Here is a 21,891-nt window from a genome sequence, read left to right as displayed (position 1 = left end):
CCAAGAAACGCAGATCTCTCTTCCTCCAGCTGAAAACAAAACAAAGCAAAACAAAACAAAACAAAACAAAACAAAACATGGAAATGTTCAGTTCCCAACAAGCCCACACAGGGTCCACCTGCACAGCCCACATGCAAAGTTCACTTCAGCGCACAAGTGCCCTCCAGGGCCACCTGCTGTTAAGTACAGAAGTGCAGGAAGTGAGGGTGTGCGGGAACTCCTCAGGGCACTGGAACCCAGATGGTCCCCTTCCTTGGAGAGGATTCAAACGATAAAGCGCTGCAGACCCGGGTGGGATGGAAGGGGGGTTGGGGAAGGAGAGACATCAAGGAGGCCCCAAGGCTGACTCCTGCTGCAGGCCAGACCTGAGCCTGTTGATGGTAGGTGCGGGCACCGGAATGCAGCCAAGTGTGCAAACCCCGGAGGACCCCACCCAGCTCTCTCCCTTGACAGGAGCAAGAAGCAGGAAGGCAGCCCAGAGGACCAGACTCCCCCAGCTCTGGGCCTAGAGCATGCGCAAAGAGGCTGGAAAAGCCACATGCTGGTGGGCGTTTCCGTTTGCGACTGAACCTTCCTGGCAGGGAAGAAGCCCTCCAAAGTGGTGTTCGACTCTGGCAACGTGAAGATTTGCCAATGTGATGGGAGCCCGAAGCCCAGGTTCTGGGAGAGCAGCAAGAGGAAGGGCATTGGAGGGCTCTGGCAAGGACATGACCCCTTGACTGAAGGGATGTGTCCTTGTCCATGGGGCCTCTCACTCCTTAAGCATCACCTCTTGTGCTGGGAGCGTGTGGGGGTGGGGTTCCAGCAGCATGTGCGCGGCCCCTGGTTCTCACGGGCGCCAGGGGAGCACAGACCCTTCTTCCTCAGCTTCCCTCTTTTTGGCTTCTGTTATTTTAATGAATCAATTAATTTTAGGAGGGGGTTTTTGGGTCACAATTCGGCGTTGCTCAGGAGTGACTCCAGGCTCTGCACCCAGGAAGTTCTCCTGGTGGTGCTTCGGGGACCATATGGGATGCCGGGGATGGAACCTGGGTTGGCCATGTGCAAGGCCAACACCCTACCTGCTATGCTATTGCTCCGGCATCATTCTCGGATATTTTAAATGGTAGATATTCCCCGACTCTTTTGAAGCATACACGCATATATACATATATACATGTCTGTGTATGTATACATGCTTATCTAGAACCTTTGTGGGTAGTCAGTTTGGTTTGTTTGGGGGCCACACCCAGTGGGGTAGGGACTAAACCCTGGCTCTGTGCTCAGGGATCACTCCTGGCTAGGGTGGAACAGCTCAGGCTGTCAGCAGTCACTCGAGCCCGGGAAAGTGGGGCTGTGAGTTCAGAGGGCACTGGCTCACCTACAACTGCACTCAGGAATTACTCCTGGCGGTGCTCAGGGGACCATATGGGATGCCGGGGATTGAACCTGGGAATTCGGTGTGTAAGTCAAACGCCCTCCCCGCTGTGCTATCACTATGGCCCAGGATATGGTTTCTCTCAGGGTTGAGGCTGGGCCTACACAGCCCTGGTCACTACCATCACCCACCTTACTCTGCATCATCGCATTGGTGTTCCTGGTGTCCTCCAGGGAGGCCAGGGCCTGCAGGGACGCCTCCCGCTCGGCCAGTAGCTCGGTCTGCTGCGCCTCCAGCAGCGCCTGGTCTTTCAGCAGCCAGTGCAGCTGCCGCTGGAGCTTCGTGGCCTTCTGGCCCAGCAGCTCCTTCTCAGAGCCAAGGCTGTTCAGCTGCTCACGCAGGGCCGACTCCACGCGGGCGGCCTCCTCCTTCTCAGCCGTGAGCTCCTCGATCTCTTGCACCAGCAACTTCTGATCCCGAGCCAGCTCCTCGTAGGAGCACTGCAGCTTCTGGATGATGTTGTCCTTGTCCTTGGCCAGGGATAGGTTCTCCAGAACCAGCTTCTTGACATGCTCCTCCAGCTGGCCCCTCTCCTCCAGGCCCTTCTTGCACTCGGCCACCAGGCTGCTCTTGCTCATCTGCAGCTCCTCCACCAGGGCCTGCAGCCCCAGCTTGGCGACCTGCAGTGCATCCTTCTCCGCGCCCACCCTCTGGAGCTCCTCCTGCACCGCCCTGCCCTCTTCCAGCACTTTCTCTTTCTCCGCCTCGAGGGCTTCTCGGTCCAGCCGCTCCTGCTGGCAGAGCTTCTCCGTGGCCCACCTGGCCTCGATGACCTTCTCCTTATCCAAGCGAATCGCTTGGTTCAACAGCCAGAGCTTCCTCTGCTCTTCCCGCAGCGAAGAGTTTTTGGCCTCCGCTTCTCTGTGTTTCAATTGAAACCACCCTCTCTCGGACTTCAGACAGCTCTTCTCCTTCGCCAGCAATTCATTCTCTGACCTCAGGGCCCTGCGATCCTCTGACATCAGCTCCATCTCTTCTTTGGCCGAGCTTAATAAGCAAGTTAAGGACTGCAGAAACAAAAAGCGGGGAAGAATGGAAACAAGAATGAGATCAAGCAGGCACACGCAAGCCAAGCACTTCATGTGGCCTAAATACCAGAAATGAAAATGGCAGAGTAGTCTTACCTGCACACGCGTGTATACGCACACGCGCACACACTCACACACACACGCACACACAGACTCAGGATGGAGAGGCTCAAACACAGTTAGCTTCTTAGCGTCAACATAACTACCTGCCTATTTTGTGGATGGGGGCCCCACACCTGCTGGTGTTCGGGTCTCGCTCAGGGTTCTGTGTTCAGGGATCACTGCTGGCAGGGCCGGAGGACCATACGGGATGCTGGGGATCAACCCCGGGTTGGCGAGTACAAGGCAAAACCCTACCCATTCTACTATCAACCGATTTGATTTTTGAAATGCCGTCTGAAATGATTCCTGACAGCTTCCCGGAAGGTGTAAGTACAGTTGGATCTTGACATTGGGGCATAAGATTTTTCCCCCCACTTCAATTCTTCTATTATAAAATCCATCACTCTGTCCTAGAAGGGATGCATTCAAAAACTAGTTTTCAATACAATTCAAAGAACTACAAAAAGTATTTTGTTTTGGAACTTTGTGCAGGAGGGGAAGGGAAAAGCAACCACTGCTTGTCAAACGATTTTCACAGGGACAAACAGAGGCAGGAAATGGACTTAGTCCCAAAAGTTATACACTTTATAGAAAATCCAGACGAATCCACCAAGCTTTGGAGACTGAAGCCAACAGTTTTTGCTTGCCAAACACAGTAACAAGTCTCAAAATGGAGACATTAGTGGGCCCGCTCGAGCCAATCGATGAGCAATGGGAGGGCAGTGTTTGCAGTCATTTGGGAGGGGCCCAGGGGCTCCAGGAGGACTGGCCGCACATGGGTCAGGGTCTCCCTCACCTGCTCTCCCTGCCCGTCAGCAACGGGTTGTGCGTTTTCATTTCTGAGTCTCAATGCACACCACAGTTGAACCGCCATGTACTTTCCAGAACTTTCTGCAGCAAGGGCTATCTTCTCTGTCCAGCTCAGCAGCCATGAGCCGCAGCAGGCTACTGGTGTGTGCTGGGCAGCTGACCGCTGACGGCCATGTTACCGGAATGGGACTGACCTGAGCATGCACACGAGGCTGCTGGCCACAGAACTGGGCCAGCAGGTGGTCCAGAGAGGAGACGTAGCCCTGGCTGCGGTGCGCGGTGGAAAGCGGCCGGGTACCAACACACACACGGGCCACGGCCGCCATCAGCCGCGGCGCTGCCCTGCGCCCACCCACCTTGGCCTTGTCGGCTTGCGTCTTCAGCTCGGCCACCTCCCGCAGCAGGCTCCCGTTCTCCGCCTGCACCGCCTGCAGCTTCTCCTTCGCCTGCAGCAGCAGCTGCTGAAGGGCCTGCGGCGCCTCCTCGTGCTGCCCCTGGATCTCCACGCTGGCCTTGGCGTGCTCGGCCTGTAGAGCCTGGCACTGGCTGCGGCTCACGTCCGCCTTCTCCTCCTGTGGGGAGCCGGGGGCCACCGTCAGCCGCCGGCCCCCTGCCCGCTCCCAGCACACACGCACACACACGAACAAACACGAACACACACACACAACGCAAACACACAAACATACACACACGCACACACACGACCCCTCTGCTCTGCTCACCAGCATGCACACAGAAACACACATGCACACACACGCGCGCACACATGGCCCCTCAGCTCGGCCGCTTTCGTTCAAGTTCTCCTGAAGACTACGAAGCGCTAGCCCCTTCCCCTGCAGCTCTTCGGCCAGGCTATCGGCCTACCAGAGTCACAAGGATGGAGTGAATGGACCAAGGAGACAAACAGGAACGGGAAGGGGAAAACAAAACAGAAAACACGTATGAGAAGCCCATGACCCAACACAACCCCGAAGAACAGAGGCGTGAGGTAAGCGTGATTGCCTGAAGCTCATGAAGCCAAGGCCTTGGCGCCGGCAGTTCTGGTGATGACTGTCTAGTGGTTATTGAAAACGGCCCAAACAGAGGCGTTTTCTAGACCTAACTTTGGCGTGACCAGAAAATAAGAAAGCCTATGAGAAAGACTGACTTTCCAGGGCCGGGGAGACGGCACAAAGGGCTGGAGTACACACCAGGCCCGAGTTGGAACTGCAGCACCACTGGGCGAGACTGAGATCGGTCCCCAAGCTGAAAAGCCCCACTACTGCTGGGCGGGAGGACCCCAGAGCCCAGAGCATGGCTTGGCGAGGAAGAAGGAAGTAAGCAAGGGAGGAGGGAAGCTAAGGATAGGAAGGAGGGAGGGAGGAAACAGGGAAGAAAGGGAAAGGGAGGGGAGGGAGGGAATTAAAGGTTATCTTTCTTTTTCCTTTTGGCTTTTTCGGTCACCCTAAATGCTCAGAAATTTCTCCTTGGCAGTAACCCGGCCAGCTCACCGAGAGTATCTCGCCTGCACAGCAAGCCTGCCAAGCTCCCCGTGATGTATTCGATATGACAAACACAGTAACAAGTGTCACAATGGAGACGTTACTGGGTCCGCTCGAGCTAATCGATAAACAACGGGAGGGTAGAGACAATGACAGTGACCCTATGGGATGATGGAGATGGAACCCACGTGGGCCGCGTGCAAGGCAAATGCCCTTCCCACTGTACTATCACTCCGGCCCCCAAGATTTACTTTCTTGTAGTTTCTTTTCTGTGACTTTAAAAGTTTGAGGGGTTTCAATATGAAATTTAAAATGAGGGACCTCTAATCCCCTAGACAGCAGTCACCCGAACTTGACGTTTGTTACATATTGATGCGAACAAGAGGGTCAGCTATCCCCTGCTCTGTCCTAGGAATTGATTCCATTTGTTTCAGCCGGTGTTTCTGGAATGCCAGCCAAGGAGTCCTGAGTCCTGAAGGGAACTCCCAGGGATCTCGGGGCCCTTCTGTTATGTCTGTCAGTCCTGTCTACAAAACCCACAGCCCTTCCATCTTGGCCAACAGAGAAGTTTCTCCAACAAAGTGCCCAGCGCGGGGGGGAGCGGGGGGGGGGTGAGGGCACGTCCCTACCACCACAATCCTATAGGAGGAAAAGGGCATCTCTCGGGGCTCCTTGGTGAGAACTGCAGCTTCCTCGGCTTGGCCCAGATCTCACTGTCTCGTCCTTCCCCAGGGTCAGGGCTACCATGAGAGTCCATGCCTGTGGCCAGCAGGGGGCCATGCTGGAAGGCGGACTTGGCCCAAGCACCTGTTAGAGGCTGAAAGGGATGAAATCTCTGCAGGGCTGGCCGGGGGCTTGTGCTGCAGGGACGGAGGGGCTGGCAATGAGAAATACCAAGATGGGCCACGTCACCAGCCTTGAGGGAGCTCAGAGGCTCAGAGGCATCGAGCACCAGCTGGGAACTGAGGCGCCTCGGGGAGAGGAGGGCAAAGCCCGTCACACGAGCAGGTGGTCAGCAAGGTCAGGGGAAGACCCTCGCGGCCTGACTCGAGCCCAAGTGTCTGGGCGAACTCGGCGAGTATGCAGCGAGCCCAAGAGGTGGGGGGCAGAGGTTTGCTCTGGGGGCTCCTATCTTGTTTTCTCACTGGCCTGGTGAAGAATTCTCTGTTTCAGAAAGACCCCAGACGGGCCCGATTAGCCGGGGCCAAGGCTAGCACGGCATCCAGGTGCTGGGGACCAATGACAACCCCCGAATCATGCCGACTCCTTCTCAGTCCCCTCAGAGGGAACCGCACGGGACGTGACCGGGAGACCTGTCAGCACCAAGCCGGAACACGGCGGCGAGCAGACTGACACACAGCATGCAGGGAGCGAGCGTGGAAGTGGGCGAGGGCGCCCGAGTACCAACCTGCAGCTCTCGGCCCGCTTTGCATTCTCTAACTCCTGAATCTGCTGCTCAGCCACCTGGAGCTGCTGCCTGAGCTTCTCCATTCCCAATTGACCTTCGGAACTGGCCTTCCAGAGCCCATCGAGCTGCAAGAGCTTCTGCTGGGTGGCCTCCAGCTGTGCCGTGGCATTGGCCAGGGCCTGGGCTTGCTGACTACACACGGCCCGCAACCCGTCCAGGTGCTTTACCTTCGTCTCTGCCTCCTGCAGCTTGTTCAGGGCGTCCTCCATCTCCACCAGGTGCTGGTCCTCAATCTGCTCAAGCTTGGCCCGTGCGGCCTCCAGGCTGTTCTTCTGCTCCTGGGCCGTCCTGAACAGCCGCGACCTGAGCGTCTGTAGCTCGGAGGCTTGTGCTGCACGCTCAGCCGCCTGCTGGGCCTTCAGGCTCTCCACCTCCTGCTGGTACTCGAACTGTAGCCTCTCGATCTGCATCTTGAGCTCGGCCAGCTCGGCCGCCTCGGTGCCCACGCCCTGGCTCACGCATGCCTTCGGCTCGCCCATGGCCTGTTGGTGCGGGGCGATGGCCGTCTCCAGCTTGGACTTCCTCAGGGCGATCACGTCCGCGTTCTCCTTGTTGGCATGGTCCAGCTTGGCCCTCAGGCACTCGTTCTCCTTGGCGAGCTTCTCAGAGGCCACCTGCAGGGTCTTCACCTCCTTCTGGTGGGAAAACAAAATTTCCATGAACTTAAAACAGGAAGGAAAAGAAGCAGAAATAGAAATTTGTCTTTATCAAACTGACTGTTTGCTTCTTCTTGTTTTAAGGAAAAGCTTCCAAAAAATGGGGTTCTAAAGGATTTGATTTGTGCTGCTCGACTGAAAATCAAAGCTGAGGCAAAGGCATAGACCTGACTGTCAGAACGAGAGAAAAACGCTCATCAAGAGCAGCCTCCAGCCCCAAGGAGCAGAGATGTGTCAGCCGGGCCCTGCCAGGTGCATGACCCCAGGTATCCCTGTCTGATTCGGAGTCTCCAGCAGAAGTGGTCCCGGCGGGGTCGGCCAGGCCGCCCCGCATCCTTGCCTGCACCCTGCAAGCCTCCGGGACCTGCCCGGGCTTTACCTCCAGGTCGCCTTTGGTGATGGACTCCTCCTCGACTCGGAACTGGAGGTCTTCCACTTTCCTGTGGGGGAGAGGGAGACGTTGTGAGGGGCGTCACTGCTGCCCCCCATGAGGGCCACCATCTTGTAGATGCGCCTGACCCAGCCCCCGGCTCCACACACAGGAGGGCTGAGAGAGTCGGGGAGGGCCAGAGCGAGAGGACAGCAGGCAGGGCGTTTGTCTTGCACGTGGCCGACCCGGGTTCAATTCCCAGCATACCACTATGGACCCCGGAGCAATACCTGGAGTAATTCCTGAGTGCCGAGGCAGGAGTAACCCCTGAGCATCGCTGGGTTGACCCAAAAAGAAAAAAAAGAAAGTCAGCGAGTCCCCTCAGCTTCGAGCACTGGGTGGGACCCGCAGGCTACAGGAGGAAGCTAGGCCGAGCCAACGCCAGGTGCAGTATCATATCAACCCTTTCTGCCTCGCAGCTAACAGAGGTGGTTAAAAACTGACCCGCGGCGCCTGTCAGTCCCTCCCAGCCAGCGCCTGTCTCCACATTGGGACAACAACTGAGCCCCTGGGGGAGAAGCAGCCAACGACTCGGGGGCGGGGAGAGGAGGGGCTCCCAGTGACTGTCGAGTCGGCACGTGGAGCTGAGGGGCTGAGCCAGGCACTGGCAGTGCCCCTGGGCACCACACTGCCGGGAGCCCATCTGAAAAGGCGGTCTCGGCCAGCACCCCGTGTCCATCTGTCTGCGGCCAGGCCTCAGCCCCGCGTCCGTCTGTCTGCACCCCGGCCTGAGCACCACGTCCGTCTGTCTGCAGCCTACCCTGAGCCCTGTCTGTCTGCTGTCGTGCCCCATGAGTACTGTGGGTTTCCTCCCGCCTGGGACTTAACCACAGGGACTCCCACAGGGCCCACTGGGTTAGGACAGTTCCTTGCCACCCAGCACAGGCCTCCTGAATACCAGGCCAGGTGGACACAGCAGGGAGGGCCGGGGGTGGCTTGGCTCCACTGAGCTCCCCCCCCAGCCCTCCCGGTGAGGCCGCGCTCAGGACTGGGCACCCGTTGGTTTCTGGTTCTCACAGCCCTGGAAGGCCAGGAGTGCCCCAGCCGAGGGAGCCCCCAGCTCCGGGCACGGCCTCACCTCTTCTCCTCCTCCAGCTGGTTCAGCAGCTCCACCTTCTCCCAGTCGGTCGCTTCCAGCATGGCCCGCAGCTCATTGTTCTTGGCCTCCAGCTCCAGAACGTGCTGTAGAGGCAATGGCGCGTGAGTGGCCTCGCCCGCCCCCAACAGCCCTCTGTGGGCTGGCATCGCCACCTGTCACCACGGCAAGCTGAATGGATCTCCCACCTAAGCTACGGCATTTCTGGAAGGCCAGAGGGGAACCACACCACGAAAGCACTGGCGCGGACAACTCGGCACTCCCTAAACCCCCACAGGGCGAGCAGAAGGCGCATGCGATCAAGCCACGCGCCGGACGCCACCGCAACGACGGCAGACGGGGACCCACGGCCTCTGCCTGCACCGCCTGCACCAAGCTCGCGCCCAGCCTCTACCGCAGGCGTCTCTCGGCCCCGGCACTGCCGTCTGCACAGACGTCACCTGGTCGTGCCCGTTCCGGCCAGGGCCAGCTCCTGCTCTATCTCCCCCATGTGGCTCGTGGCCTTGGCCACCTCCGCCCGCTCTAGGTCCCGCTCGGCCAGCAGCTTCTCAATGTGCTGCTGCTTCTCCTTCAGCGCCTCCTGGAGGGCGGTGGTGCCAGAGATCTTGTGGGCGTAGCGGGAGGAGGTTTCCGGCAACTGCAAAGGAAAAAGAGACGTGAAGGGGATGGGGCCGGCCGACACGGGCATGCTCGCGGTGATCCTCGGCAAAGCACATGGAGCAGTGCTGCATCCTTGCATATGGGCCAGCGACTCTCAGCAGAAACGTCATGAAACCTTCCCGAAGATCCTTGGACGGGACCTGGGCTCCACTGATCTCGGGCCTCGTGGGAATCCAGAGACTCTTCTGCAGAGCCGGAGGCAGCCCCCTCCACAGCCCGCTCTGGCCTGAGCTTCCTTAAGGCTGAGCCCTTGGCTTGAGCTTGAGGCCGGCTCCAGCATCTTCAGCCTTGCAGGTCCGTCAGGGTCTCCCTGGGCAGCCTGTCCCTTCTCTCTTCCTCTTCCTTCCAGCTCACCTCGCTCTCCCGGGCACCCGCCCCATGCCTGAATAGCAGTAACCAGAGACTCTTGTCTCTGGGAATGGCCCCGTGCCCCCAGGGGTCACTGGGTGTGACCCTATAAAAGACCCCTTTGCCATCTGCCTTCGAAAATGGGAGATGAGAGGCTAGAATGATAAACTTGCGGGAAAGGCGCTGGCCTTGCACGCCGCTGACCTGAGCTGGATTACAGGTACCCACCCCATAGGGTCCCGAGCCCACCAGGAGTGACTCCTGAGTGCAGAGTCCAGAGTAAGTCCTGAGTATTGCTGGGGCATGGCCAAAGTCCAGGGGAAAAAAAAGGAAAAAGTGGTGGGTTCGAATGTGTGAGGGCTCACGCCCAGCGAGCAGGACAGCAAGGGCAGCTCAGGGAAAGACCAAGCACAAAGGGAAGGAGAGAAGAGGCAAAGACAGTGAGGAGGGGAGGGGAGTGGGCTGAAGGGCTGCGGGGACCGGGGGTCCTGTCCGTTCTATCCTGGGCTCGTGGTCGCTCATGGTCGCTCTGCAGACCCAGATCCCTCTCTGCACAACGGCCCCTGCAGGAGGGGACATGGCGGGACCTGATCTTCATTCTTCGGGCACATGGTGGCGGGGGCTGCAGCGGTGATGGCCAGGACTTCCGCTCCTTCTGCCCGGCCATCCCTGTTCCATCGCCCTGCTGCAGTCCAGCCGCAGGTTCTCTTGCCGCTTCCCCGCATCATCTGAGCTGCTGCCAAACGCCTCCTGACCGACGGGCCCAGCAGGGCCCAGGCTGTCCACTGCTGCTTTGCCTGCTGGGAGCTCTCTAGCCACCTGGTTCTGTCCGGAGAGCGGGATCATCCTTGCCTGTGCGTAAGGACCTGGCCGTGATTTCCCGATACACTTAAAGTATATCTCGTCCGATTAAATGCCCTCCCCAGGGCCAAAGAGTCTGTTGGGGGGGTGGGGGAAGGTGCTTGCAGAGGTTCAAGATCCAGCACCATCAGGAGTGACCCCACCCCCCAAGCAGAGAGCCAGGAATAAGCCCTGAGCACCCCTGGGTGTGGCCCCAAAACCAAATAATAACTAAAATTTCTAGGAGCACACGAGCTCTCGGGCCAGCCATGTGCAGTGCTCCCGGGAACTGCAGTCAACTCGGATTTCAAGGGGTGGCTGGGAAGAGCTTGCCAGCCTTGGGGGTCTAACACCAAGACCCGGGCTCAACCCCCCTCCACCGGGAGCAGCCCCCAAGCACCACGCCTGGAGTCCCTGAGCACTGCCAGGTGAACACCAAAGAGCAAAAATAAAAACTAAGAAAGGCGGGCGGCGGTGTTCCCTGAGCCTCCTGGCCTGAGCGGGTGGGGCAGGCCAGACGCACGTGCTTCCTGGGCCCGAGACAGCTCCCTGAGGAAACCAGCACAGGAGCGATGGGCTTCTTTCAGCCAACTATGGAGACGAGACTGTGAGGTTCAGGCGCTGGAGCAGGGAGAAAGCAGCACCCCTAGCATGGGGGGAGGCGCGTGCTGAGGGGCTGGGCAAGGTCGGGGCCACGAGCTGAACTCAGGATGCTGATGCCAAAGCCTCTGCCCTGCGCGTGGTTTGTGAGGCCCCAGGCTCCATCCCAGCAAGGCCAGGCCTTCTGTGGGAGCCTGGTACCTCAGAAGAGCAACTCAGCCAACAGACGAACAGGGAGGCCTCCACAGGGCACGCACGGACCCGTGTGCATGTATGTATGCGTGCATGTATGTTCCGGTGGGCATATCTGCACGCACCTGTGTGCATGCGCGCGTTGTGTTTATGCATGTATGTGCCTGTGTGTGTATACCCATAAGCCTGTGTATATACGGTATGCACTACGTGTACATGTATGAGTGACTGTGTGTATGAACGCTTGTGTGTGCACTTATGGAATTATGTTGTTGAGGTATACTTCCGTGAAGTCACACAGAATCTTTCTATATTCCTGTCATAGACGCTAACGGTGATGTTCAGTTTAGGAGTGAGCTCCACCCTGCATAAAGATATGCAAGGCAGGGGCCAAAGAGCTGGAGAGCGAAGCCCCAGCGCTGCCCAGGCTCAATCCCGGAGGCCCGCCAGGAATAATCCCGAGCACAGAGGTGGGAGAAAGCCCTGAGCTCTGCCAAGTGTGACCCCAAAACAGAACCAAACAAGATAGCGGGGGGAGGCTGGAGATACGTCTCAGGCGTAGGGCTCTTGCTTGGAGGTGGGAGGCACCGGCAAAACCCCAGCACTGCAAACGGCCCCTTGAAGCACTGTAGGGTATGGCCCACAGTCAAGCAGAAAAACAAAACCAAATTCCACAAATGGGCTGGTTCGCGAGGGAAGGAGAGGGGCTTCTGAGTCTGCTCTCCTCCTAAATGGTGAGGCGAAGGGAAGGAGGAGTCGGACGTGAGGATACAGGTGGGGCAGGGAAACCTGGTGGTGGTCGAGCAAGACAGGACTGGCCCCAGGCCTGTGCCCACGGCGCGTGGCCTCCTGGCTCCCGTTCCCGTGTCATCTGTTTTGTATCTTCCGTTGCACACACACTCACTCCCTCCTCTTCCGCATCGAGGGTCAATGCACGGAGCAGAGGCGGCGGCAGGAAGCGCAGCCCCCAGCAAAGCCAGCCCCCCGGGACACCCTCTCCATCGTGGGCCCGTTTCCCTGTGGACAATATCTCAGGGCACCCTTGCATATTCAGACACACTTTAGTGTTTATGACTCAGATCGACATGAGAGGAGAAGCCACGAGGCCCCAGCTTTGAATTGCGGCACCGCAATGGACAGAAGTCGAGGCCACTCTGCATGTGGACAGCGGTACAGAGGGACAGGAGGGAGCAGGGAGAGACGGAGAGAGCAAAGAAGCAAGATGAAGGGCCAAGCGTTCCCCAGAGTCTCTGGGCCCTGCTCTGACCCTCAGGCGCCCCCTTCAGCTACCCCACTTCATCCCTAAGGTGGCCTGAGGCCAGAGAGTAGCCCTGAGCACCCCAGGAAAGGCCCATCCCTGCTCCTGTCACTGGTGGTGGCTGGGAAGCCACTCGCCTGCCACCCGGAGCTGCTCAGCCCACGTGCTCCTGCTCCGCCTCTCGCCCCTGGGGCTGTGGGAGTCTGTGGGGGCCCGAGCACCCCGCAGTGGTAGGGGGCTGCTTACTAGTCGCGTGCGGCCGGATCTGCTGCACTCGAATGAGGCCCCGGAGCTGACGGAGCTGAACGAGGAGGCCGAAGGGCTGCGCTTCAGGCTGGCGGGGGTGGTGGCCATCACATGCCTCACGGCGGCCACCTTGCCCTGGGCCGGCGTCGTGGACGGGAAGCCGATCTTGGTGACTTTGTGAATGGGAGCAAACAAGCCATACTTGGGCTGACACTGGAAGTACCTGCGGACAACGAGGAGGGGGGGGACAAAAACACCTTCGGCCAGAGACACAAGCGCCGACCCAGAAGTCCACTGAGTCCCACAGTCTCACACCCCCACAAACGAACACGCTCCCACAGCCCCACATGCCCACGCACTCACACCCCAACAAACACACACACACACGCACCCCAAACAACACTCCCACACTCTCACACTCCCACCCCAACAAACACACTCACACTCACACCCCAACCAACACTCCCACATTTCCACAGCGCCACACTCACACTCACTCCCCAACAAACATCATACCCTCCACCAGCCCACACTCACACACACTCACAACCTAACAAACACACACACACCCCAACCAACACTGCCACACATAAACACCACAACCAACACACACTTACACTCACACCCCAACCAACACTCCCACACTTCCACACTCTCACAGCCCAACAAACACACTCACACCCCAACCAACACTCCCATACTCTCACACTCCCACCCCGTCAAACACACACACTCACACCCCAACAGACACTCCCACATGTCCACAGCCCCACACTCACACACACTCACTCCCCAGAAACACACATACTCACACCCAAACCAACACACACTCACACTCGCACCCCACCGACACTCCCACACCCACACACACTCACACCCCAACCAACACTTCCACACACCCACAGCCCCACAGTAACACACACGCACACCCCAACCAACACTTGCACGCTCTCAAACCAACACTGACACGCTCTCATTCCCCCACAAACACGCTCACACCCCCACCAACACTCTCATGCCCACGCCCCCACCAACACTCTCATGCCCATGTCCCCACCAACACTCTCACAGCCCCACACTCACACGCTCACATACACACTCCCTCATACATTCACACCCACACTCGCTCGCATGCCGCCCACCCCCACCACGCAAACCAAGGGCGATTCCAAGCAGCCTCCCCGGCATCTGAAGGGTGACAGCAGACCCGGGGGGTTCCTGCGGCCCGAGCACAGCTGCATATGGGGGCCCCAGGCTGTACCCACATCCCTGCAGGGTCCCCGAGTGCCACCGGAAGTGGCCCCGCCTAAGAACCAAGTGAAGTGGCCTGCAGTCCTCTCAGCGCCTCCCGGGCACCGTGCATGGACCCAGGCTGTCTGGGGGGCAGGGGGACCCACCTCCTTCCGGCCACGGCACCATCGTTCTTGCCCAGTGGCTTGTCCAGCTCTACGCCGCACCAATCCCCCTTGGCGAAGTCCGTCTCCCCGAGGAAGCGCACCACACCGGCCTCCATGCCTCCCACCTGCAGGAGGGATGGAGGGACGTGGGTCAGGCACCCTGGACTGCGCACAGCGCCCCCACCCCCGCAGATGAACATTCTGGCTTCAGAGTCGGGATTTCCTGAAGAAACCCCAAAGGTCAAAGTGCCATTTCCCCCCGCAACCCCTACAGGGTGAGCAGACGCTGCTGCTCAGTGTCCATGCAAGGCAGCGGCATTCACACCCACTCGCTGTCACCGGTGGCCTGGCTGACCACACCCCCGGGAATCTCTGACCCAGGCCAGCCACCTGGTGTGGCGAGGGGATCGCTGCCCCGTGGGTGTGGGAGCGGAGCACTGGCAACCCCACCGCTGGAGAACAATTAAGCCAGAAACCAGCTAAAGGAAAATGACTGTTCTCGTATCTTAGCAGAGTTCGATCTTCCAGTTCTCCTTCACTATGCCTTGGCTTGACGCTTGGCTCCCGGGACACAGAGCAAAACAGAATCACAGCGCTGGACACTGACAGGAATGCTGACAAACAGGGCTGGAGCACCGGGGGAAGGGTGCTTTGTGTGCGACCACCCTGTGACGCCCCAAGCAAAAACATCGAAAACCAGAGAAATAGAACCGATTTCCAACTTTGTTCATTGGTTTGTTTTTGAGTCACAGTCAGAGTGCTCAGGGCTTACTCTTGGTTTGGTGCTCACGGATCACTCCGGGATGTGCTTGGGGGACTGTACATGGGACCAAGACTTAAACCCCGGGTCAGAGGCGTGCAAAGCATGACCCCTCCCCACGGCATGACCCCTCCACCCTGTTTTGGCTAAACTGGTAAAACTGGCAGCATCCCCGCACGCATCCATCACGCTGGAAACTGCAGGACCAGGCGTCCCGGCTGCTCGTGCTTCCACCCAAACCGCGAGTCTGGAGGAGCTGATGAACCAGACAGGCGAATGGACAGCCACCCGCGACCAATGCCCTCGGCACTCACCAACACCTGGTCCCCGAGCTTCAGCTCCCGCTCCCCTTTCTTGAGGGAGCCAGCCTCAGAGAGGTTGGAGATGGACTCGCTGGTCGTCCTGGTCAGGCTGCTGATGTGAGGGGTGGCCGGTGCCTCCTTCGCGGGGGACTGGGGCACCTTCGCGGTGCCGGCAAGGGCAGGGGAGGCCGACAGGGGCGGTGTGGCACAGGCGGCAGGCGCTGGCTGCTGGCAGTTGGTCTCATCGTCGGCCTGCAAGCTCCTACTCAGCTTGGACGGCCGGGTGAAGATGCCCTTCAGCGGCTCGCACTGGAAGTAGCGCACACCCGCCACCGAGCCGTCGTTCTTGCCGATGGGCTCGTCCAAGACGATCCCGGCCCACTGACCAGGGGCAAACTGGGTCTCCCCGAGGAACTGGATGAATCCAGGCTTGTTCCCGTTCACCCAGACTCGTTCCCCCACCTGGAAGTCGCCCACAAACTCCTCCTGCATCTCCGAGGAGGGGGCGCTGGGGGTTTTCTCCCCAGGCACGGTCTTCTCAACGGGAGCAGCCGCTGGAACAGCAGAAACGGTCAAAAGGGTCAGAAGGGACAGGAAGGGCCTGTGCAGGTCCAGTTAAAGTGTGGTTGGGGGAGAGGGACACCCAGCAGTGCTCGTGGCTACTCCCAGCCAATGACGGGGGCTGCTTGTGGCGAAGCCTGGCCGGGCCAGCCGTGAAGCGGACGTGCTCACCTACCGCAGCATCCCAGGCCGCAGTCATACTTTGGGCAGCTCAGGGGAAATCTTTGGATACACCCCGTGATACTACGGACCAAGCCAGGTGAAAGCTCGAACCCAGTGTCTTATTTCTGCTGTGTCCACTGGCCCATCTTCTTTTTCTTTTGGGCGGGGAGCAACACAGCCAATGCTCAGGGCCTATTTCTGGTTCTCCGTTCAGGGTTACTCATGGTGAGGTTGAGGGTGGAGAGTCACATGGGGTGCCAGTTGCCCTCCCCACTGTACTGTGGCTTTGGCCGGCAATGAGGCCCTCTAGTCCAGGTGAGTCCACCTCCCTAAGCCTGTCCCCAAGCCCGGGCAAGGGAGCTAGCAGTTAGAAGGGAGCGGGTTGGTCGCCTCAGCTGTCACCGGTTGCCGTGACAGTAAACTCACAGAACGTGACACTCGTGTGTGAGAGCTGTCCCCAGAGCCACGGACGTGTCTACAGCTCAGGGAGCCCTTCCCTGGCGAGGACTCGGGATGGGGTTCCCGGGTGGGAATGAGTCTCCGTTGGCCTGGGCTGAGCGCACTTACCGGCCGAGGGTGCCTTCAGGGCCCAGCTCCCATGCTTGAGGATCTTGGTGGGGGCCTTCAGCCCGCTGGGCCTCAGCAGACTCATGGTCAGGCGGTCAGACGCTGCCGCGGCCACTACCAGGCCCCGACCATCGAGCCCACTGTGGGGCCTTCTGAGGCACACTCGTTCTCAGGACTAAATCTCTGAAGAGCAGAGGAGAGAGTCTGTCTCAGGCGAGCGACCACAGCAGCTTCCGGAGCCCAGAGAGCTGCCAGTCTGGCACTCGCCACCCCGAGTGCGACCCCCAGTCTCCTGCACAGCCCCCTGAGCCCACCAAGTGTCATTCCTGCGCAAAAACTCAATCCAAAACAGACAAACAAACAACTGCCGATTCGGGGCCAGAGAGCAGAGGGGACAGGTACTAGCCCTGCGGGCAGCTGACCCTTGCGCCCTCCCTGCCATCACTCCCACCACCAAACACATTCAGGAGCCAGAAATCATCCCTGAGCACCGCGACTGTCACTGACCACCTCCCCGTCCAGACACTGACGAGCCGGCAGGCGACGCAGCAGTGATGGCTGGTCTTGTGTGTGCGTGTGTGCGTATGTACATGTGTGAGAGGCCCGGGGTTACACGTAGAAGCTAAGGCAAGCAACAGGCACACTTTTTTCTATGGGCTGAGAACTGCAAGGGAAAAGGGCCCAGCAAGACTGCGCCATGGGGGGCTGGAGAGCGATAGCACAGTGGGAAGGGCATTTGCCGTGCACGCGACCGACCCAGGTTCGATTCCCAGCATCCCATATGGTCCTCTAAGCACTGCCAGGACTGATTCCGGAATCCAGACCCAGGAGTAAACACTGTGCATCACCAGGTGTGAACCAAAAAGAAAAAAAAAATTGTGCCAAAGGGGAACGAAGGAGTTTTCGGCATTTCCTTCATTCCTTGTGACGCTGCCCAGGTTGGATAACCACAAGCCAGTATTAACTCCATTTCTTAACCCACAGAACTGAGGCAGACAGGTAGATGGGGAAAGCGTCCCCATGGCGATGGAACGCCGAGAAAGTCAACAAAAGCTTCATGGCCACCAAAAGACTACCTGAGTGCACGGGACCCAAGATCTTGTCAAAATTAACCCACATTATGAGGCCCAGAGCAGGCTGGACCCCCTGAGGGAATAGGAACAAAGGGCAGGAAAGGAATTTCTAAGAGGACCATGGACCACTCAACTCTACCCCGTTGGCAACCACCCTAGCAACGGACTCTAGGTAGCTAGAAACTCCCACCAGGGGCAGCCTGGGGAAATCCCTAGATAAGCCACCTTGAACCAAGGGAGGGCGCTCATGTGTGCCCGAGCCCAGGTACTGCTCTTGCCTATGAGGTCCATCATGTCACGGGCTTCTCCCCTCCTGAGGTGTGGACTTTCAGACCGAATGCAACCTAGCAACATAACATGTTCAGTGGCTTTCCGCACCTCTGGAGAAGCCGCACTCTCTCTCGAGCGTGTTACTCCCTCCCTCCTTCCCCTTCCTAAAGGCCTCCAAATAAAATGTTTCTGCTTCATGCTCATCTCCTGAAATGCTTTTCTGCGAGGAGGACAAAGACCCGGGGGCATGAGGAGGTCGAGGATCGACTCCCTTTCCCTGAAAAGGGCAACCCCTCACTCCGGCCCAAGACCCCGGGAAGGCCTAGTGGGCGTCGTGGGGCTGGCGGGGCTCATCGCACTCAGCAGTGCCAGCGCTCCAGCCAGTCTCGGGGGAGTGATATATTCTCCTCTACTTCTCATCAGCCCCCCATGAGGGCCCACTGACTTCAGAGTCATTCCATATTTCAATAGAGAAGTCCGCAAGGGGCAGAGAGGCAGGACAGTGGGGAGGGCACTTGCCTTATATCCAGTTGTCCTGGGCTCGATCTCCGTCAGCACAGGGACGTTAGCCGGCCAGGGTCACCCCTGGGCACAGCCAGGTATGGCCACCCCACCCCACCCCGCCCCCACCCCACCCAAAAATATATATATATAACTAGTAAAAAAACTTAAACTAACTAAACATTAAAAACTATCATACACTAAAGAACTGTTAGAGAAAAAAGCCGCCCCCACGCGGGCAGAAAGCCCAGAGACTCAGATTCACCTGTGTCACACTGCACTCGCAGCTTCAGTACTGAGCTCTGCCAAACAGGCTCGTGCCAGTCTCGTGGAGAGACTGAAAATGGCAGTTGGAGTCTAGAATGTTCTGAGGTAGAAGTAGAATTCAGCAAGGAGGAGGGCATCATGGGCCATTCTTAAAGGGGCAGGCGCCACCCTTCGTGATGTCAGTGTCTGGCTGAGGCTCCGGAGGGCTGCCCTTGCAGACGTCAGCACTACATGGTCAATGAGCCTCTGGTCCCTGCGGGGCCCAGTTCTGGATCCCCGGGCCCTGTGAAAGTGGTTTCAGAAAACTTTTGACAAATGTTTGTCAGTTACAGATCTCCAACTGAGGTCATTCAGCATCCCCCGAGTGGGACCTGGACCCAGTGACCCTGCCCAAGGCACTCCTCAGGAGCCGGGCCAGGAAATCTGTGAGCCGGGGGGGGGGGTGCTGGCGGGGGGGCAGAGCGACAGGGCAGAGGCCCTGAGCTCGACCCTGACAGCCCTGCTCTCTGTGTCCCCAGTGCTGTGAGCAACACCGGCCGCACCATGGCCAGGGAGTGGCCCAGCCCACTAAGGCCTGAGAGCTGTACAGAGGAGTATGGCCTGGCCTGCTCCGGATGGGAGCACAAGCTGAATAAGTGCGGGTCCCCTCGAGGATAAGTGAGCGGGAACTGGGGAGTGGGGGGGAGGTGGGGAGGGCGGAGTGACCTAACCTGGGGGCTGAGGACGGGACATCTGACGGTGCTCAGGGCTGACTCTGATCCAGTCAAGGGAGCTCATCCTGGCAGGACCTGGGTGGGGAGGGACGTACAGGGTGGGGTGGGGTCAGCCACAGGCAAGGCAGGCTCCTTGGCCCTGGGCTACCCTTCCAGGCAAGGATACCTATTTTCTTTCTTTCCTTTTGTTTTTTGGGACACTCGGCAGTGCTCAGGGTTACTCCTGGGTCTGCACTCGGGAATCACTCCTGGCGGTGCTCAGGGGACCTATGGGGTCAGCCATGCACCAGGCAAGCGCCAAGTCTTCATGTCAAGGTGCCCACGAAACACAGTGTGCAACAAAGGGACTCTGCAGAGAACGCCAGGGCCAGCAAACGCTACTTGGAAATCAATCAATTCTGAAAAAACACAAAAAGATGCAAAAGGAGGGGCTGGAGTGAGAGCACAGTGGGGAGGGGTTTGCCTTGCTCACGGCTGACCAAGATTCGATCACCAGTCCTGAGCACTGCCAGGAGGAATTCCTGAGTGCCACGTCCGGCGCTGCGGGGCAGAGCCAGGGGAGGGCCGTCAGGGTGAAATCAGCACTCGAGTCACACAGGTTTCGTCACTCAGGAGATGGCATGAATGCATGCGTTTATTCAGAGCATAAGTACAGACTTAAGTATGTTTCCACAGCCCACCCAAAAGAAGGAAAGGGGATGGGACGTGGGAAAGTGGATGGGACAATGAGCAGAGCCATGCACTGTTGGTCAGCCACCTGGTGACCCTTTCGGCATAATGCTATTGGTCAGAACGACCTGCTTTGATATAGCTTTGACATATCTGCAAAGATTGTGCTGTTCCTCATACATCATTTACAAATCATTTACGAGGGTGCATTTTCCCCAAACTGAAACCTCCTGTACTGGGAAGTTGCCCAGCTTTGAGCAGGACAAAGGGGGAATGAAAAATCAAGCATTCTTTTACTTGGTCAGTAGGCAACATTGAGCATCACTGAGTGTGACCCAAAAAGCCAAAAAAAAAAAAAAGAGAGAGAAAAAAACAGCGCAAAAGAAAATGTGTTTGAGCCTCACTGTCTCCCTGAGACTTGAGCACTCAATGCTGTGTGTGAGCCTAGTAGAGTCTCCGGCCTGAACAAGCCCCCACCTCCCCACCCCCATGCTCCTGTGTTTGGACCCTGACCCTAAATCCTGTGATGGGACCACGTGTGTCCATGAAAAATACGCTAGCAGGCTCACGCCCTGGAACGTCCCTGCTTCACACAGGCGTGGCACACGGGTCCTGGCCTGCTAGCGGCCGGCAGTGATTCGGCAGGAAGCAGAAGTGTGAGCCTGAACGTGGGTCAAGTCCGTTCCTTCAGCTTGGAGGGGAGGAATGTACGAGAGGGGGTTTTGAGCACTGACTCACAAGCAGGAGGTCCTGAATCCAAGCCCCCGGGGTCAACCGTGCACCTGGCACAAAGCCGGCACAAACCCGTCAGCTCTGCTGTCCCAGCACCACGCAGGAAGGGGGGTGACCCCAGGGGGAGGGCCACCGAGAGAGGAGGGGGACACCACAGAAAGGAGTGAACACAGGGCAGGAGTTGAGGGCTGCAGGGCCGGGAGCACCAGGCAGAGAGCAGCCCTGGGGAGCAGGAGGACACGCAGGCGCCCTTGTCACTGGCCACTCGAGTCAGTCGCACAAGCCGTGTGCAGACCCAGGAGGCTGACAGGGCACCAGGGACGGGGAAAACCCAGCAAGGATTTTTCTTTAAGTTTTGGGCCTTGGGGCCAGAAGTCTAGTACAGCGGGGAGGGCATTTGCCTTGCACACAACTGACCCGGGTTCAATCCCGGCATCCCATAGGGACCCCCGAGCACCTCCAGGAGTAAGTCCTGAGTGCAGAGCCAGGAGTGACCCTGGAGCACGTCCAGGTGTGACCCAGAAACAAAATAACAGCAGAGCAAGCCGAAGGGCATGGAAGCTCCAAGCCACGGAAACGCCGAGGTTGGTGCCCACTCGCCCCCGCCCCCCGCCAGGCCAGGCCTGCCTGCGATCAAGGTGCCCGAGTGTCTCCAGACAGGATCTGCCTCAGCAGCTCGGTGCGTTATCTCAGCCTATCACCCAGCTCGACTGGGATTGACTCTGGTTATCTCCTTGACTGGTTATCTTGGGCATCTCAGGGGCCAGCCGCCAATCTCCGTCCTCCCACCTGGCCAGGGCGGGATCAGGTGTCAGCAGCTGGGCCCTGAACACCCCACCTGCCCGTCCAAACACAACGCGAGCCCAAAGGCCAGGCTCGCCCCCAACTCGTAGGACACGACCAAGCTAGGGGCCCCGGAGAGCACTGGGCCCGAGGATGGGTCCCAGAGATCCCCAAATCTCCCTTGATCGACGGCCCGGCCCAGCAATCTGCATCAAGCCCCGGTCCCAAGCTCTTTGCTTTCCTTCTGCTTGCTGAGCGAAACTTGGAGGGGAGGAACTCCAAACTTTTTTTTTTTTTTTTTGCTTTTTGGGTCACACCTGGCGATGCACAAGGGTTATTCCTGGCTCTGCACTCACAGGGGTTACTCCCTGCTCTGCACTCAGGAGTTACTCCTGGCATTGCTCAGGGGAACTTATGGATGTTGGGACTCGAACCCGGGTTGCCCACGTGAAAGGCAAACGCCCTACCCGCTGTGCTATCTCTCCAGCCCCGGAACTCCGAA

At 58.5% G+C, this 21,891-nt stretch overlaps 1 protein-coding gene across 1 annotated transcript; it reads right to left on the bottom strand.

The window, feature by feature from the left end:
- Positions 1–6,278: 6,278 nt before the first annotated feature.
- LOC130024609 (CAP-Gly domain-containing linker protein 1-like) lies at positions 6,279–16,466 on the bottom strand (the record flags this gene model as incomplete). The annotated part of the gene is given in 8 exon segments (XM_056115313.1): positions 6,279–6,938; positions 8,479–8,574; positions 8,929–8,948; positions 8,951–9,125; positions 12,633–12,855; positions 14,030–14,154; positions 15,104–15,645; positions 16,382–16,466. Coding segments are annotated over 8 exon segments (1,926 nt in total), but the record flags the coding sequence as incomplete, so codon positions are not given.
- Positions 16,467–21,891: the final 5,425 nt, after the last annotated feature.

The sequence above is a fragment of the Sorex fumeus genome, unplaced genomic scaffold, assembly GCF_029834395.1.
Source record: "Sorex fumeus unplaced genomic scaffold, SorFum_2.1 ptg000029l, whole genome shotgun sequence".
Taxonomy (NCBI): Eukaryota; Metazoa; Chordata; class Mammalia; order Eulipotyphla; family Soricidae; genus Sorex; species Sorex fumeus.
Note: the sequence above shows the minus strand (reverse complement) of the source record. Positions and strands in the feature narration are given on the sequence as shown.